General features: G+C 43.4%; 1 protein-coding gene across 4 annotated transcripts in view; it reads right to left on the bottom strand.

Moving 5' to 3' along the window:
• The window catches only part of SH3PXD2A (SH3 and PX domains 2A), a 251152-nt gene that overhangs the window by 50938 nt on the left and 182489 nt on the right, over nucleotides 1-17725 (bottom strand). For 3 of the 4 annotated variants that reach the window (XM_027898005.1, XM_027898006.1, XM_027898007.1), the window contains one exon: nucleotides 12133-12264. In XM_027898005.1, coding sequence (XP_027753806.1) covers nucleotides 12133-12264 — 132 coding nt within the window. Of the gene's footprint in view, nucleotides 1-12132; nucleotides 12265-16273; nucleotides 16339-17725 lie in introns of those variants that run through there. The other variant, XM_027898008.1, reaches the window with a different exon arrangement.

Here is a 17725-nt window from a genome sequence, read left to right as displayed (position 1 = left end):
GCAGGGAGGCCTCCAATAACATCCAAATGCTATAAAAGGGAGATTAAAGTGCTATTTTTGAATTTACCAGAGTTCAAGTCAGTGACTCAGGTTTAAGATGCTCTTCTTCCAATCTTAGGATCACCACTGCATGGAAATTTACCCTGCACCCTGCCATCACCTCCATCGTGTTTGAGCAGGGATTGTGCTCAGGGCTTCCTAAGTGTGGTGGTTTTAATCTAGGCCTTCCCTGGTTACCAGTTTGTAACCAAGGAAGGGGCAGTGCTCCCAGTATTCCATACGATTTTTACGTAAATCGTGGTATAAATAAAAAGAGAGGAGTGGCCTTCGTTCTTCTTCTCTTCCGCCGAAGTTCGCAAACAGTGGGTCCCTGCGTTGGTCTCGCTTATCTAAGGCTGAGGCCTGCAGCATCCACTGACCTGCCACGTGAAGACTTAGGGAGTACTAGCCGTATGTATGTCAATCCTGTTTCTTTCTAAGAGATGTGGTGAAATTCGTTTTACTAGTTATTTTACTAATTCTCGGGTTTGATTGCGCATATCTATTTGGTGTCCCTTTTTATTTCCTTTTATCCCTCCTTCCCCTTACCCTATTCCTTCGGGAGGTGTTTGAATTCCCGTTTACTGTGTACATAGCATCTTAACTGTAATATACATAAAATATATTTTTTATATAACTAGCTTGATTTTCAAATTCTTCAATTTGCATAGTTTTTCTCCTTTGCCCTGGGGGAAGTAGAAAGGGGGGAAGAGAAAGGCTACTACTAGAGGGTTGAACACTTGACAGGAAACCAAGTCCGAACCATCACACTAAGCTTGATTTCAGTTTCAGCACGCTGAAATTTGTTATTCCAACTGCCAGGTTTTGTCCCTGAGAGGTCTCATCCTTTAAGAAGGATACATTTCACCTGCACATATGGTCACCATTTGAAAGCCAGCGCAGTGCCCCAAGACCTGGACATCAAATCATGAAGGTGTTATCTTACACTCGTCAGCACAGATGTGTGCCTGCCAGCATTAGTCTAGCTAGTCAAGCTGCTGCTTATCATGCAAAGGCAGAAACTTACTTTCTCTTTTACCCAAGTTTCAATCCAGCCTGGGATTCTTAAGCAAACATATGGCAGCTGTATTAATATAGGAGCAAAGCAAACAAAGCAAAAGGTGTCTACAGCACAAGTGCACCCAGCATTGCTCTTCTGCTCCAGCCACTGATAGGCTTGCATTAAATCCCATCCCACCAGCGTGCCAGAAAGGGTGTGCATGTGTGATGGGAGAGAGGAAGAGAGAAGCAGGAGGTGGTTCTGCAAACAGAATTATAACAACTTTTCAAAGCAACAGGTTAGGGCTTTCCAAGACACATTCACATTGCAGGGAGAAATAGGAGATAAAGATTCAAGGGAGGTCTGGGAAATACTTGCCATGATCACCAAGCTGAGGTTTGACTATGCTGCCAATAAAACTACAGTTCAGTTTCATTTGAAATAAAGTAATGTCCCATTGCACGTGAAACTTTCAAATGAAGTCACACACTATCAAGATACAAAAAAACCTGAACTGGTCAATAAAAATAGTAATGAGAAGCCAGTCAGTAAAACAGAGATCCAAGAGACCCCATCTCATCCCTTGCCTCTTCCAGAACTGCTTCAATTAATCCAACATCTTTCTACTAGAAAAATAATTAAATTCTCCATTAAGAATGCTGGGAAATCTGAGACTGAGGCGTGGATGGGAAGAGTCAACATACACCCCTCTGTCAAGCCACCTCCTAAATCTGATTGTATTATGAAACTCCTATAGTTACTTCTATAGGTTTTGCTAAATCTGGAGACGGATGAGACACTGGTTTGTGGGGAAACTGAACTCTTTTTAACATGAAAACCAAAAGCATGGGGTTATGTTGCTGGTCATAACTGAAACATGTCTGCTAATGATTACAGCTTCCATTTTGCTGCCAAAGTATTATTGGAACTGCTTATTTGCTGTGCAGCTTGGGGAAAAAAAAAATCTCTTCTATCCATTATTAATCTTGTCCTCATCTGACACAACAAAACTGCACCATCAGTCTTTTGCTTACTTTGAAAAACAGGCCCGAAAGTCACCACAAGAGGCTAAGTCTTTGTGTATAATTTCTGTCTTGATTAACTAGAACAAAGGGCAGAAAATATCAGTCATTATGCATTAAGTTTAGTATTTTGAGGGCTTATTTAAAGCCATTTCAGTGACTTGGTTTCTTAAATGAAACCTTAATAAAACAAAAAAACTGAAATAATTTTAAATAATTGCTTTTACATTTTGGTTGGGGTTTTTTGTTTGTTTGGTTTTTTTGGTGTTTTTTTGTTGATTTTTTTTTTTTTTTTGGTTGGTTGTTTTTTTAAAAGTAGTCACATCTGAAGGAATGCAGCTCACAGGGTAACTATGGGACTCCTTGGAAGGTCTCAGCAAAATCCTTGTATCTTCTTGGCCCCAGGTAGTTTCTTTCAGAAGTGCTGAGCTGGTGACCTATTTGGCTGACATAGGACACTCAATCACTACCAAGTTTATGTATTCTAATATGAAAAGCAGATTTTTCCTTGGAAACATTTTCTTGGGGCAGGTTTCAGGGTCCCACAACAGGCAGTGACTGCATAAACAAAGGAGGTAATGAGCAAAGGCTCCAACCAGGGATGCTCCTTTTTTTTTTCCTTTCCAGCCTGCCATCCTGGGCTCCAAACAGGGTATGCAATAGAAACAGAGAATTTGACTATCTGCCTAAGCATAAAATCTTAGCACATAGGATTGAATGAGAAGAGAAAGAAACTTTCTGGCAGGTGGAAATTTCAGAATTGAAGTTTTCTGAGGCCTGGTAGAAATCCTACAGTTCAGGAGTACCTGGATGTGTTATATGGCAAACTTAAAAGTAGCAGTGCTTGCACCTTAACTTCTCCATGCTTATGATGTGCCCTATTCCTCTGAGGCCAAATTGCCTTTACACACAACTGAATCTTCAAGTTTGTGGTTTCAGTGGTCACATCCCACCTCGCCCCCAGCAGACAGACTAATAGGGTGGTCTCAGAAGTCCTGGAACAGATTTCATGCCTACAGCTAGCAATATGAAGTCCAGACAGGCTTGGTTCCTCTCCTGCTCATAGAGGGGGTCTTAAGAGTCTCAGTGGCTCCGATACAGGGAAACCAAAACAGATGCAAATAAGAAACCATCTTTGCAATGGCTGATACCAGTTTTATTCCCCCCCCTCCTTTGAACTATTTTTCTTGTGCTTTGGAAACAAGAAAAGACTCCTCACGTGCTGACCTGGCAACCATATGGAACCTCTTTCAGTCCTGCCTGAGTGAAGGCTTTTCCCTGGCAAGTGAAGTTTGGCTCCACTGGGTTTTGTGAGGAGTATTTCTCTCGCTGGGCTCCCATTGCTATTTCTTGAGAGATTAGAGAAATGTAGATGTTCCCTAATCTGCAGAGAGATTGGAGATCTAACTACAATTAAATGGGTAGTATTTTGTTCCACATCAAGTCAGGTGGAGGGAAGTTTAAAAAGGGAATCTGTTTACTTCAGTGGGATGCTTAGATGACAGCATAGCAAAGACTCAGCCCTGGAGGTAAATATTTAATATATCTGGAAACTTCTATTCACAGCAATCACCCTTCTCCCAAGCTTTGAGGAATTTGGGGGTGTGAGAGAGTTGTCCCACAGAGGCATGACATAGGCTAAAAAAAGGGGAAAATGAACGCAAAAGTCAAAGTGGTTGGATTTGAGATGTCTCCATAAAATGGAAACATCTCCCCCCTCCACAACTGAGGTAGTCCTGACAGAACACCAGTTACCCAAGATTCTGAAAAACAATGGAAGTAGGACTAGAAAAATTAACACAAACCACACACTATAGCTGCAAACATTTGAGAAAATATGTTCTAGAGGGACAATTTCAAATTGGAAGTCGTTTTATCAATCTGGAGAGATATTTCTTTAAAGCAAGTTGAAAGCAAACACTACATAAAAGGGATCTGACAGGTACTATTAAAGAGGAGAATGTTGTAGAGGAATATGAACCCGTGACATCTTGTGTCCCTATTACTCCCTAGAAAACTGTTCTTTACCTTTTATAGGAATATGAAGCAGGCAGTGTTGCTTAGAAAATAGTAATTTGTTTCTTACTACACTTAGAACTTCAATTATGAACCGGAGGGAACACCAATACTAGTTAACTTCTGCAAGGCTTTATAAATGCACTGAAGGTCACTCTAGTATGACATTCAACTGCTCCCAACTCATATGGGACCAAATAATACAAGCCACAATCAACAACTCCATCCCAACAAGCAAAACATCCCTAACTAGCAGAGCTCCAGAACAGCCTGGAGGTGTCCCAGGAAAGCTTCAGCAGAGCCAGGCACTGCAAAGGGCAGAGTGTTAGCAGACAGCCATATTTCAAGTGTTCTTAATGAGCTTGTCATCAAGGAGTCAGAGCAAGTACCAACTGCAATTCAAAGCTGGGCAAAGAAAAACCAAGCAGGGATGTCTCTGAAATGTGGAAGAGCTTCCCAGAAGAGATGGGAATGTCACAGCACAGTTAATGAGACACTCTCCCCTTGTTACAGGGTTGGAACAAATATTGCCAGTAGAAAAGCAGGAGTACACCTTAATCCCTTTGCACAGTCACAAAACAATAGGCATTTCAGAAGTGGCGATGGAGAACAACCTCTTTGCCACAGTGATAGAGGACAACTATAAAAAACCAGAAAAAAACAACCCTCTGGTTCCAACACATTTCAAGCTCTTAAACATAGAAACAGATGTCAATTACCAAGTGGGGCAGAGGAAAGCCATTTCCACATCCCAATACAGCAACAGAAATATTATAACACGTTCCTAATTCAAGCATTTTGCTTTATGAAGCAACATCCCCAGCTCAGCTGATACGATGGTGTGGTGATGCTCAAGCAACAGACAGGTCAAGAAACTTCACTCCCAAATAGCTTATCTTCAAACCTATGTATAGGGCAGCCTTGAACAGGGGCTCAGATGTAACTGCTTCAGAAATGTTGTGGCATGATTCCCCTCTGGGCCCAGTAAAGGCAAGTTAAATTCTGAAAAAAAAAAACTCGAAAGAGGACTTCAGCCATACCAACATCCTTTGACTGTTGAAAGTAAAACAGCCAGAAAAAGAAAGCAGCTACCATCCTCCTTACCATTTCCTTTCAGAGGCACAGAGTTAAATATTCAATCAGATTGGGAAAAAAAAGGCAAGAAAAAAGGGGGTCGGAAAATAGCTTACAAAACAATCACCAGAGAGGTCAGAGTAGGCTGTCAAGGGCTGTTTCCAGCTTAGTACATCTGCTAGAGTCATTAGACAGTGTCACCCCACCCTTGGGCTCCCAGGGGCAAGAGCAGAGGAAGGAGGGCTCCTCCTCATCTCCTGCTGACCCGGCTGTTTCTGGTGTGAGAGTAATTTCTCTCCATCAACTCAACATTTTGCAAACAGGCCACTGGAAGAGGGAGTGCCTGTTTTCAGTGTTTGCAGGGTTGGTCAGGCACTGTATTCCCAGAAAGGAGCTGATTTCCAGAAAAAACTTGGCTAGAAGCAGGTCATCACATCCAGTTTTACCTCTCTGCTCTAAGCTAGCCACAGGATTTTCCTGAAACCAGCACAGAGCCAGAATTAGTCTAAATGTCCCTGTCCATCCTATCAATACTATGTTTCCATTGACTACTTTAAAACCAGGCACCCAGGCTCTCTCCAGAGACAGCAGCTTCCAAGACAGCTGAAGTTTAAAGTAAAACCCACCCTTTGCAACTCAACACACCAACAGGATGCTTTGTTAACACTGTTGCAGAACAGTGCAAGAGAAGAACCAGCTTTGGTCACAGTCTCCAAAAAGCCTGAAGATAAAGACACTGCTGCAGTGAGACAAGTGAGTGCCACTGAGCATCCTTACCCTCAACACAAACATCTCTGAACCTCTGCCTGCCCAGACAAGCCTTTCTCCAGCCCCAGAGCTGCAAGATTTTGAAGGAGAAAAGCATCTCTGCTTTGCCAGCATTGTCCCTGTTTGGAGAGAAAACTCCTACAAACACTGTTTTTTATGACATTAAACAACTTTCCAGTAACTCCTAGCCAAAAATTCCAAATCACCCACCCTGCCTCCTCAGACAGCCTGTGTTTGTCTGCCTTAGTACGCACATTGGGCAGAAAACGGCAGCAGGACAGGAACTGAATCATAAGTGGATCAAGTATCCTCCACTGCTGGGCTGGTGACAGGCCCAGAAAGGCAGGACACATGGCAAGACAGCCCTGCATTCAGGATAGGACACTGAAAGCTACAGAACCTCTGTTTTTGAAGAAGGGGCTCGGAGTGGTCCTTCCTTAAGCTTGGCTCTGCTTCTTAGAGTTATGAGCACTAGTACATACAGAAGTAGCGAGACAAGCTATCCCCAGTATTTTGTGGTGGCCACTCACCTAAACCTGTCCTCTGGGATAAAGCCAACAGTGCTAGAGGAAAGGTGTTTAACCTACATAAGTGTTGTTTCTCCTCCTCAGATTCCAGGCACAGCTCAAGGACTGACCAAGAGGCTGCCATATGAGAGAGTATTTACTTGTTATATCATGACCTTGGTCTCCTGCAAGGTTTAAAATTCATATATACAGCCACACCGGGAAGAAATGGAAACAGAGAACTGAAGTATCTTTCTCAGGGCAAACAGCAGGGCAGGGCTGGGCTGTGTGTACAAACAGAAATCAAGTCCTGTTTCATATCTCATGAACCACACTCTCTTGAAAAGCTATGCAAAGAAATAAGGCACCTTTTAAAGAAAGCCAACATGCACAATTGCACCTGAAATAAAGCCTGATGTTGGCAGTTAAATGTACTGTGTCTGGCAACACATCTGACCAGTGGATGCCAAGCTATTGACAACTCATAAACAAACTAGGAAACTGCATTTGCAATTTAGTGTAGAGCTACAGCCACATTCAAAGCCCAGAAAACTGCTAGTCTGTCACTTATCTGTTAGAATAAACAGAGGTGTACTGGAGTTTGGTCAGGTTTTGCAAGATAATGCCCATGCTCAGACACATTTACTAGCAGTGCACACAGTGCCGTGCTACCCCCTGGGTATAAAGAGGAGGGAATTGTGAAGACAAGAACCTAGAGAAAGAGGTAGAGCAGCAAAAAGCAGTTCCAAGACAGAAACAGTGACCTTCACAAAATTTAAAACAAAAGCCCCACCAACACCAAAGAAAGGGGACTAAAAATCAATGCCACTTGCAAAAACAGGTATGGCACAGGGGATATAAGGATGCAAGATTGATCCATGAGTTGTAAAAAATCGTGTTTCTGTTTCTACCTGGAACACTTTAAGGGTGCACCTTTAGCCAAGATGCAGCAGTTAATTCTGAAAGCACTCTTGGCCCCATTTGGTACCAAATAAACTCACGTACTTAAACCTGGAAAGCAATAGCTTTAAATAAAGGGTGTTGTGTTCCCCATGAAGAGCCAGAAGCCTAACTCAAAACGCCCCCAATCCAAGAAGAGGGAGTTTGCAATAGAGAAACCGGTTCCTCCCCAGGAGTCAAGAGAGCTGTGGCTTCTCTATGTCCCTCTCCTACATCATGACTGCAGGCAATGAGCAGCACAAGTGAAACCAAATGGGGCAGCAGAGAATATTGCCAGGCACACGCTAGTATTCTGACACTGTGCAGACAACCAGAAAGTCCCAAAACCCCTAAACCAGGACTCCCAGATGAGCAGAGACCTTCCTTATGGTGATACTTCAGTACATGTTCCACTCCCCACATAAAGAGCGAAGAACAGCCTCCCTCCCCAGAGATGCCTTTGGGTCCTGAAAAAGCTACACTGGCCATACTAGCTTTGTTTTACGTATTACGTGTACTATAATACTGAAAATTGGTCTGCAGTTATGTAATTGCAAAGGAAATGGCTCTGGTCCTGCTCAGCCCAGCTGAAAACACCATCCCACGCCGCCTCCACCGCAGTCACAGCTCCCAGGGGCTGCAAGGAAAGAGCAGCCGTCCTGCCTGTGAGCAGAGCAGCAGCAGAGGCAGAGCTGCTCAGGATTATGCTTATACTTCACTGTCTGTCAGGTTTTCCATTGCAAACACTGCCGCCACAGTTTATAACTTGACCATTTCAAGCCACATCCATGCAAAACTTGGCAGAGAGGGAGCTGCTCTGGCTCAGTCCCTCCCCCTTCCACCTTAAAGAAATCTGTCAGATTCCTGCTTTAAAGTCACAACATTTCTTTTCTGCAGCAGAAATACATTTTTTAAGTCACTCCACAAGGTTTTTTTTGGTTAAGGTTTAAAAGAAGCCTATGTACTTGACAGACAAGACTTACGTCAACTATTCACAGTTATTCTGAAACAACTCAGAAATGTTTAGATAGTGTTGGACCAGGCAGGTTGCTTACAGTATGCCTTTAAACAAATCACAGTCACTTCTAGCAAGAAACACAAGCCATGTAACTACAGACTTCACAGACAACATCTGTAGAGACTGTAAACCTCCTTTTTTCTCCTGATACATTTGTGACTATTGCTACATGCAATAGGTTTTCCTCCCCAGTTAAGAAAAAAAAAAGAAAGGGATAAATATTCATGAGATACAACTGCACTCTGGGTGTCTTATAATCAGAATTAATGTCTAAAGGGTAATTTTTTTGAGCTAAGATAGGTATTTGCAGCAAAAACCAACTGCTGAAGCCTGGGAGCTGGTACATGATTGAAGATCTTGCTCTGAAGTATAGGAATACGACCGCTTTACTTCAGTCTAGCAAGGTTTTCTTACATTGCAGTTGAAGCAAAAAACAGGTTACAGTGACCCAAAGGCTTCATAACCCAGATGAAGGGTTTTGGAAATTATTCACCACATATGCTACAGTGACCTGCTTTTAAGTCATAATACTGTTCCAAGTCATAACTTTTATTGGCACAATAATGAAGACAATTTATCCAACTCTTTCAGTGAAAGAGAAAACCAATTATGAGACAAGGCCCTACCAAATGGGTTTGCATATATGTCTGTGAGACATATTAAATACTATCTCTTCTATGGGAAAAGTAACACAGAGTAATACTATACTGTAAGTGCAACACACTTACTTGAGATGAAGCTAAAGTAGCTTGATGAAAACCAGATAAGACTTCTACACACTGTCAGAATTTTTTCCCCATTCTACCTCTGCCCTATACACTGGTCTTTGAAAAAGCCCAGCTTACTTCCTTTCAGGAGTGCACACAATTTGGAGGCAAACATCTGAAAAGATGGTACCTCTAGCTCAGGCCCTAGAAGTGTGCAGAAGACATCCAGCAGGACGTCTAACATGCACCATTGTTTGGAAACTAGTTTTGCAGTTCCTTGAGTAAAAAGCATAGGGACATTTGACCAGTAAAAATAAGGTGTTTTTTCCCTATGAAGGCATGTAACAAAGCCAAATTAAGGTATTTCCCACTGCAGAAAACAAAAGAACCATTTAAGTGTCCCTCAGCATCAGCAGGCAAACCTGTTCAGGCAAGGTTTTAAAATCAAGCAGTCATCTGTGCCTTTTCATATCAAACCACCCCAAAGCACAGTTAAAGAAACACCCATATGATATGCTATATCCATGTATATTCACACAAGGAAGTTTGACATACTGGCCCAGCAGAGAGCATCCAACATACACTCTCCAATCTGATGGGACTTCTCAGCCATCAGCTAACAAGGTATCCAGCCATTTTGCCTTCCTTTCACAGAAGGAACTGCCCCTGCTGCAGGTGACATCCATAACACCTTGCATCACCTTTGTCTGGACCAGAAGAACAAGCCTAATTTATACATCGCAGCTATTGTTTCACAACACTTGCAAGCCACCATAACAATACAGTCAGATGAATTACTACACATGTGCATAGTCCAATAATCGTATTTTCTTGGAAAATACATCCTTATGTTCTTAGAAGTCGTGATCTCATCTCCTAGGTTCGATTGCTTACACTAAGCAGTTTAAAGAGTTGACACTTACAAAACTTTTTCTAATTTAATTACATGCCATTCATAGGTTTAGCTATAGCTGAAGAGACAAGAAGTCATATTATTGAAGTCATTTGTGTGGTACCCCTAACCTAGGAGACAGTAAGAGTCCCGTTCTTGGAACTACAAAACTATGATTTCCCTACCAGTACAGTTTCAACAGGATCCAAGCAAGTGATGCTCTCTCCATCACCATTCTGTGACTTATGTGTTTATTTGCCTTTTTCCTTTTTAAGATATACATATACCTATCTTATACATATAGGACTATAAAGAGTAAGATCACAGCATGGAGTTCCAGGCTTCAGATTTTCTTTCTTGTTTACATGGACATTAAGAAATCTGACTGCCAAGCATTAGAATATGGTTTTAAGAAGTGTAATCCGTGTTCAAGGATGTTCCCTTAGAAGAGTCACATTTCTGGACCCGCTAATTAAATTCAAACCCTGACATTCTCCATTTCTGTCTCCCCATACCATGTGGTTCAATACAATATGGTGTGAACTATGCAAGTCAGAGAGGCCACAATAAAAGAAAACACAAAGGAACTGTAACTGAAATTTAGACACTTCTTGCATTATTTACAACCCAATTCCCATGGCTCCATAAGTCATTATCCAAGACAGGGATATCATGAATATAAATTGCCACAATATAATCAGGCTTGCTCTGATGGCAGTAACACCCACTACTGACAATGAGGAGCCCCAGGCTTGGAAGGGAGGATGCTTGTTCACTAGCCCAGACACTCTTTAAAAAGCTAAGACATTTTCCTCCCCTTCATTTGTAACTATTGTTTTAAAGTGGGGCAGATGAGCAGTTTGGTTTCTCTTAGTTTTGCAAGTGATACAGTCAGTACCCAGGAGACAGGCATTTCTGTGCACATTAGCCAGTGCATTTCCACACACTATCCTTTTGGACACCACACTAAATCACCAGCCAGCAAATAACTGCATCACTTTGAGCCAAACAAGCATGAGGCTCTCATACAGCAGAGAAATTACCACTCCATTAAAAGAAGGAAAAAAAAAAAAAAGTACAATGCATGGTCATCTTTGTGGATAACCTGGCTCAAAGCTCTGGAAGCTGGATTTGAATCTCAGATCAGGGTGTCCTAGTTTCCCCAAGCTCTGGCGTGCCCAGCAGGCTCCAGAGCCAGCCAGTCGTGAGAGCCCTGCACGTGGAGGTACCACGACGTGAACATTTGCTTGGACGGCTCCAAATGTCAGCAGCTCCTCTGGATGAGGACACACAAGTCACGAGTGGGCTGGAAACCAGTCCTGGACAACAGCTCTGGATTAATACACAAGAAGTGCTGGAGGGAAGGAGGGGGAGCTGCTGAAGACAGGCCGTTATTCAAACCAGGTGCTAACCAACTCCAGCCACTCACACGTACACAGTCTCCTGCATCAGTTTTGCCCAACTCCAAGCTACGAGGCATCCAAGAGTTAAAAAATACAAAAGGCATCTATACAAACACTTGCCAAAAGTCTCATTTTCCAAGTGGAAGCTGGTTGTTCCACGAATGGCAGAAGAAAGGATTGCATCTCGCTTTTACATGACAGTCTCTGCCTCCTCGCCTCAAAATTCCCCAATTAACACTTCTGCAAGAAGTTTTGAAACTGTGCATGGCCACGTATTTATCTACGCACATTCTCTCCCCTCCCTACCGAGCTCTGGGCCATGGGCTAGGCTGTCAAGCCAAGTTTCATCCCAAGCAATTTTTAAACACTCATCCTATAAATCCTCCGAAAAGGGAGTTAGTAATGGAAATACTGACAGAAACTTGAAGAGACAGCAAGGCAGCTATAGCAGCCTACTATACATCAGCTTCATTAGGTGCAGATCTTTCCCTCCTTCCCCTTCATTTTCCATTAGTGTACCTTGGCTAATTAATACACAAAACCTATGAAACATTCTTACAGTAGAAGGCAACATTTGGCCCCCAGCCCAAATCAACATTGAGAAACTTCAACATCCTCTGCCAGACATAGTAATTGTACCAGATGGAGCTAACATACAGCTACAAGCAGTGATGAGGAAACTGAAAGCAGAGGAACACATGCAAAAATCAAACCACTGGAAGAGGGAAAACCAGCAAATATCACTTACCGCTTTCGTTTTTCTCTATAACATCCACGACCTCTCCAGCCTGGAGGCTGATCTCAGAATTCTCCTGCTTCTCATAGTTGGACACCACCACATATTGCTCCAGGATCATGGGTTCAGAGCTAGCATCAGCACCTGGGGAAGGGAAAAAGCAAGCCGTAAGCCAGCTTCCAGCCATGGCTCCTTGAGAGCGACCTCCGTCCATCCGATTCAGAATAGGCCAACTTGTCACCAGAGCCAAGCGAATCAGCAAACAACCTTGGCTCGCAGCATATCCCCAAATGGCTGGCCATATAGAAACAGCCTCCTCTGGCCCACAACCCAGCAGCACAGAGGGACATTGGAGAGAATAAGAAGAAAAAAGGGGAGGAAAAAAAAAATATAAAAAGAAGCCAAAAACGTGAATCAGTTGTACAGTTTCATGATGGATTCTGAAAATAAAGCTCTCCCCAACATGGTTTCCACAATCCTTGCTCCCATTCAGAGAGAAAAATCCTGGGCAGAAGCAGTATAAATCCACAGCTGAGCCATCCCCCCAGAAAACCCAAAGAAAAAACAGCTCTCCCCTTGGCGGCTCAGCTCCTTCTCCACTCTAAAGGCTTGAGCTGAAAGTCAAGAGGGGGCTGTAGATGCCAATCATATTCGTCTGCACTGCAGCCCTTAAATAGAAACACATGAGCGGGACTGAAAGAGAGGGAGGTGGGGTGGAGGGAGCGAGGAGAAGGCGGGGAAGAGTGTTTACTTGAAACAGAAGAAGAAAAAAGTTATAGCGCCAGATCCCTGCTCAAACACGGCCACCCCCTGCCTGCCCCCCGCCAGCTCCGCAGTTCCGCATTCCCCGCAGCAGAGCAGCCCCGAGCGGGACAGGGGCACAGCAAGCTCCTGCTCCCCCTCTCCATCGCCACTCCGTGCCTTTTTGGAGCTCTTGGAGACAACCCCCCCAGTTGTTTCGTTTCTCTTCATACCAGCTTTTGGCTGTCAGAGCTGCTTATGAATGAGAGCAGGCTCTCACACAAACAGGGGCCAAGAAAGGTGCAAAATAACCGTTCTTCTCCCTTCCCCCATACTGCTGATTTTTTTTTTTTTAATTTTTTTTTTTTTTTTTATTTCTGACTTTTTCACCCCCAAACCAAAATCATGCATTTCGAGGTGGAGTCACGAGGCAGGCACACCACTGTGCCAGATGTGGAGGGAGACCTTGTGCCTCTGCTCGCCGTATGAGACGCATCTCAGCTCTCGAATGCAACATAAACAGCGCAGATGGGGCCTCTGCACTCCCAAGCCCAGGCACAGACTGATTATGCTCTGCCTGGAAACTGCCTTGAAAAGCTATGAAAACCTTTTGGACATCAGGGTTTCTTAATCTGCCCTCATTTTACACACTCTTCAAAGTGTCAAGACCAGAGCAAAAAGCACCTCCAATTTACAGTGTAAGAGTCAATGTGCCTTAATGCACGATTATTTTACAGGTTTCCTGAATTACAGCAGTTTGGGACACCAGCATTATTATATTATTTTACATATTAAGAGACAATCACTCTGGATTAAGATGCAGATGGAAAGGGGAGACAGAGGCAGATGTATGACTTGCTGAATTTCCCATCTCATGTGACAGAGGCAGAACCAGGAACAGACTCCAGGTCTCCTGAATTTCTGATGACAAATTGGCTACAAGAGAGGGGAAGGAAGCAGCATGGTCTGAAACTGTCCACCAGAAAAGTCAAGGGACTGACAGCCAAGAACAGGATGCTGGGCCCTGTATTTCCAAACCCAGGATGTTCATATGCATTTGGGCTGGAGATGCAAAGTGATTCTACAGACAAGTAATTAGCATCCCTGCCAAGAAGGAGGTAAAGAGGTAAATTAGCATCCTGTGAAATAAAAACCCTAGAACAAAAAGCAATTAATTCAACTGTTTCCTGAAAGGAAGCACTATCACAATGCCTCCCCTTGGACCACATTTAAGAAATCCAGAAAATTAGAAGACTTCCTTGCTCCCTAAGCGTGCCTCTGACTCTCCTCAAGTTACATAAGTTAATCTTCTTTAAAGAGGAGTCATCTCCTCTAGAAGTTTGTGTTTAAGAGATTTAGCTTTTATATAGATAGTTGAACCACAGCCAGTAGTAGGGATAGGGGGAGAAGACCATGAACTGACAACATGGAAATTTATATTAAAAATTTTCACCATAGCTGTCCATTCCAAATAAGCATTATATTTCTCTTCATGATGAATTGACTTATGCATTCTGGTTTAAACCAGTGCTAGTTGGGTAGCCTAGAGTGCAATAAGACTCCTTCCCATGTTTCCAACATAGTCCTTCATCTAGTTCAAAATGGGGCAGCATTATAACCTTCCTTTGACCTATTTATACAAGTAACACCTACAACCCCTCCTTTGTTTTTGTCTTCTTAGGTTGAATACAGGTTCTTGAAACTGAAACAAAAGCCATCATGCCTTTATGGTTATGCATGTGCACCAGCAGGGAATTCCACATGTAGAAAAGAAAAATAAGGGACCAAACAGTGGCAAGAGGAGCAGGGGACGTGTAGAAAGCTAACTGCTAAACCCACAGCCTCTAACCTCCTAGACAATTTTCATTGGAGTAGAATAAGAAAAAAAAAAATCCAAAACACAGCACTGGCTTGGTGGCAGGAACAGTGTTCATGTGATGCACGTGTCCCTCCCGGGAACAAGGAGAAGACCAGGCTGGAGCACAGGCTGGCAAACACTCCACCAGCAGCCACTGAGGCCAAGCCAGGAACCGTGTGCCAGGGGAGCGCCCTTGCCAGGAAACATGGAGAATCCACCCCGACTCTGGCTTAAAAAAGAAAAGAAAAAACCAAACAACAAAAAAAAACAACAAACCAAACCCAAACAACATAAAAAACAAACAAACCCAAAACAACCCCCCAAATAAGTAAATAAAGGAAAAAAATCCAACCAAAAAAAAAAAAAATGCTGCAACCCAATTACAACAGCCCAGCAAGACAGTTTATATCTGTATACAGACATCTGAATCCAGCAAGACTTTAAAATGCTCGTTACTCCGTCCTGCCCTGGGTAAGCTACTCACTGCAGGAGGATTTCTTTGTTGCTACAGTGGTTGGAGGAACATATACAATTAAGAGATTGTTTTAACAGAAGCTTGTATAAGTGCTACAGGGCTCCTATTAGGACCAAAAAAATAGGGTGATAAATTCCATGGTCTAGGAAGTAACCAAGGTCAAACAAACTTGCTCATTTACAGCTACAGCAGATCATGCCTAGAGGATATCCTTCTTTTGAGAGGTGGGGTCCCTGTGGCTCCTGGAATGATGCTCACCCAGGATTAGGTACTGCACAGTAGGGAAGATTTCAGTAACAGAGCAAAAAAGGAGGAGGAAGAGGAGGAAAGACATAGATCGTTTCAGTAATCAAAAGCTTTAAACATTTTCTGGGTAGCCTGGTTTATATTGTTACTACATTCCCTTCAGGCACAGTCAGGAGGGTAAAAGACTTCAGTCCTCCTCAGCCTTCCACTCCCACAAGCAGCTTTAGATGAATTACTCCTCAGTGACACTTAAGATGCCCACAGCATTACTGGTACACTGTGTCAGACTCCAGGCTTGCCCCCCAAAAGGGATTTGAAAGAACAAGACAGACCACACCGCAGGGTGCACAGCACCAACTACACCCACTGCCGTGGGCGCTTCCACATCCCTCCGATTAGTTCAGGTCTCAGTTGTACCACAGGACACAGCCTGCTCAGTGTGAACACACCAGAAAACAGGGATGCAGAGTGGCACGAGTTCCCCAGCAAGCTCACATGCAGACTGCAATGCTGCCCTGACATGATAGCCCTACTTTTTGTAAAAGCATCTTCAGCCCAGGCAGGAGAAATGGAGAGAAGAGGACAGGATGAGGTTGATGTGTCAGGTAAAGGTCCCCCCTCCTCTCCCTCCAAAAAAGCAGAATTAGTGTTTTGGTTTAGCTCCAACTTGCAAGCCCTCCCCAGAGCAGAGCACAAGACAGATTGCTGGCTGAAATAAGAGTTTGCTTGCCTCTCCATTTCTTTTTGCCTCGAGTCCGTTTTCTGGTTAAAGTCTTGAGGATCCCCCTCCTCCTCTCCATAGGGCTCCACTTTACAATCCTCCCGCTCCTCACCTCAGCGAGTGTCTTCCTGGGGCTGAGCAGAAATGTCATCGGAGCTCGTCATGCCCTTCACAGCTGGCACTATTAAGTGACACAGTGCCCCCCTCACCAGGCAGCGAGGAGGGAGCATCATTCCTCCTGCTGTACTCGGAGACCAGCGACTACTGCAAAAGCCTCTTAAATAAGAGCGCACAGCACCCCTTCCAACAACATCCTCCTCCTCCTCCTGTGTTGCAACAGCTAAGACCTACGATGGTTTTGCAATAGCCAAAAATAAAAAACCACCAACTGGACTCCAAAAATAAAATCATCTGGATATGGAAATCCAAGACTCACGATCTTTGCCAGATTACTCTGTTGTTATCAGGCTATAAACATGTCTGTTCTTTTAATCCATACAGCACACAGGCTTTTATATTGCTCTTTTATGATTACCAATCAAGTGTTTACAGATTGAGACTAAACGAATTAGTACTGGGCTGGTCAGTGGAAGCTCTGCAGAGGCAGCCAAAACCACAGAAACGGTCAGTGAATGCCATAAGGGTGACTCACAGCCCAACAACCAACTGGCAGGTAGTCCAGCTCTTCTGACATGGGCACAACTGAGGACACGTGCAGGGTCTGCACACAGGGGTGTCTGGCAGGCACATCCCCGAGTGTTCACGGCATTCCATAGGATAGTGTCAGAGCTCCGCACTTTTCCATGCGTAGGGAGGAGTAACTGTGGTAGCTTGGATCTAGAGCTGCGGTTTCTTGTTAAAGCCAGTTCTTGAAGGGCAAACCTTTATGAATCTCTGGAAAACTCCTTTTGGGAAAGGAGGAAGACAAAAAAAAAAAAAAAAAACAAATCCCAGAATAGCAGCAAGCCTACTTACAATCCTCAAATCTAATTCCTCACAGTGATCATCCGTCCAGCTCCCCCTAAAAATTTTACCTCCTTTCTTTCTTATCAGAAGGACCATATGACTATGATAAATAAACATACCTAAAATTACATGTTTTCTTTGAGCCTCCACTAGTGATTTGTCCTGAAGTATTTTAAGATAGAGAGCTTAGGTCTGCCTAAAAATTGGGTTAGGTGTCTCTTGCACAAAAGATAAAACAGACTTTGCCTTGTAATGCACTCAAAACTATACAAGAGTTCATGATCTCGCAGGGGTCTTGGAAAAAGAGTTCCTAAAATAACCAGTTCCTAGAGTAAGTAGGATGAAACTGATGAAGTCTGCTACAAATCTCTTTTGGGGACAATATGGATTCAGACCAGAACTGTGTTCCTCAGTCTAGGATCTCTTCTATTCAGTGAGGGTGTTTTGTCTTGTTTTGGTGTTTTGGATTTTTGTCCTTTTAATATTCTTAAGGTGCCCTAGGCAACTGGGGCCTTGACTCATATCCTGGATACTCCTGCACTCCAGCCCCCTTCCCTCATACTAAAATTAGGGATACATTTACACATCTATTATTCCT

This window comes from Empidonax traillii, unplaced genomic scaffold, assembly GCF_003031625.1.
Source record: "Empidonax traillii isolate 1590-97213 ecotype Southwest subspecies unplaced genomic scaffold, ASM303162v1 scaffold574:size890810, whole genome shotgun sequence".
NCBI classification, from domain to species: Eukaryota; Metazoa; Chordata; class Aves; order Passeriformes; family Tyrannidae; genus Empidonax; species Empidonax traillii.
This window is presented reverse-complemented; position numbering and strand designations above follow the sequence as displayed.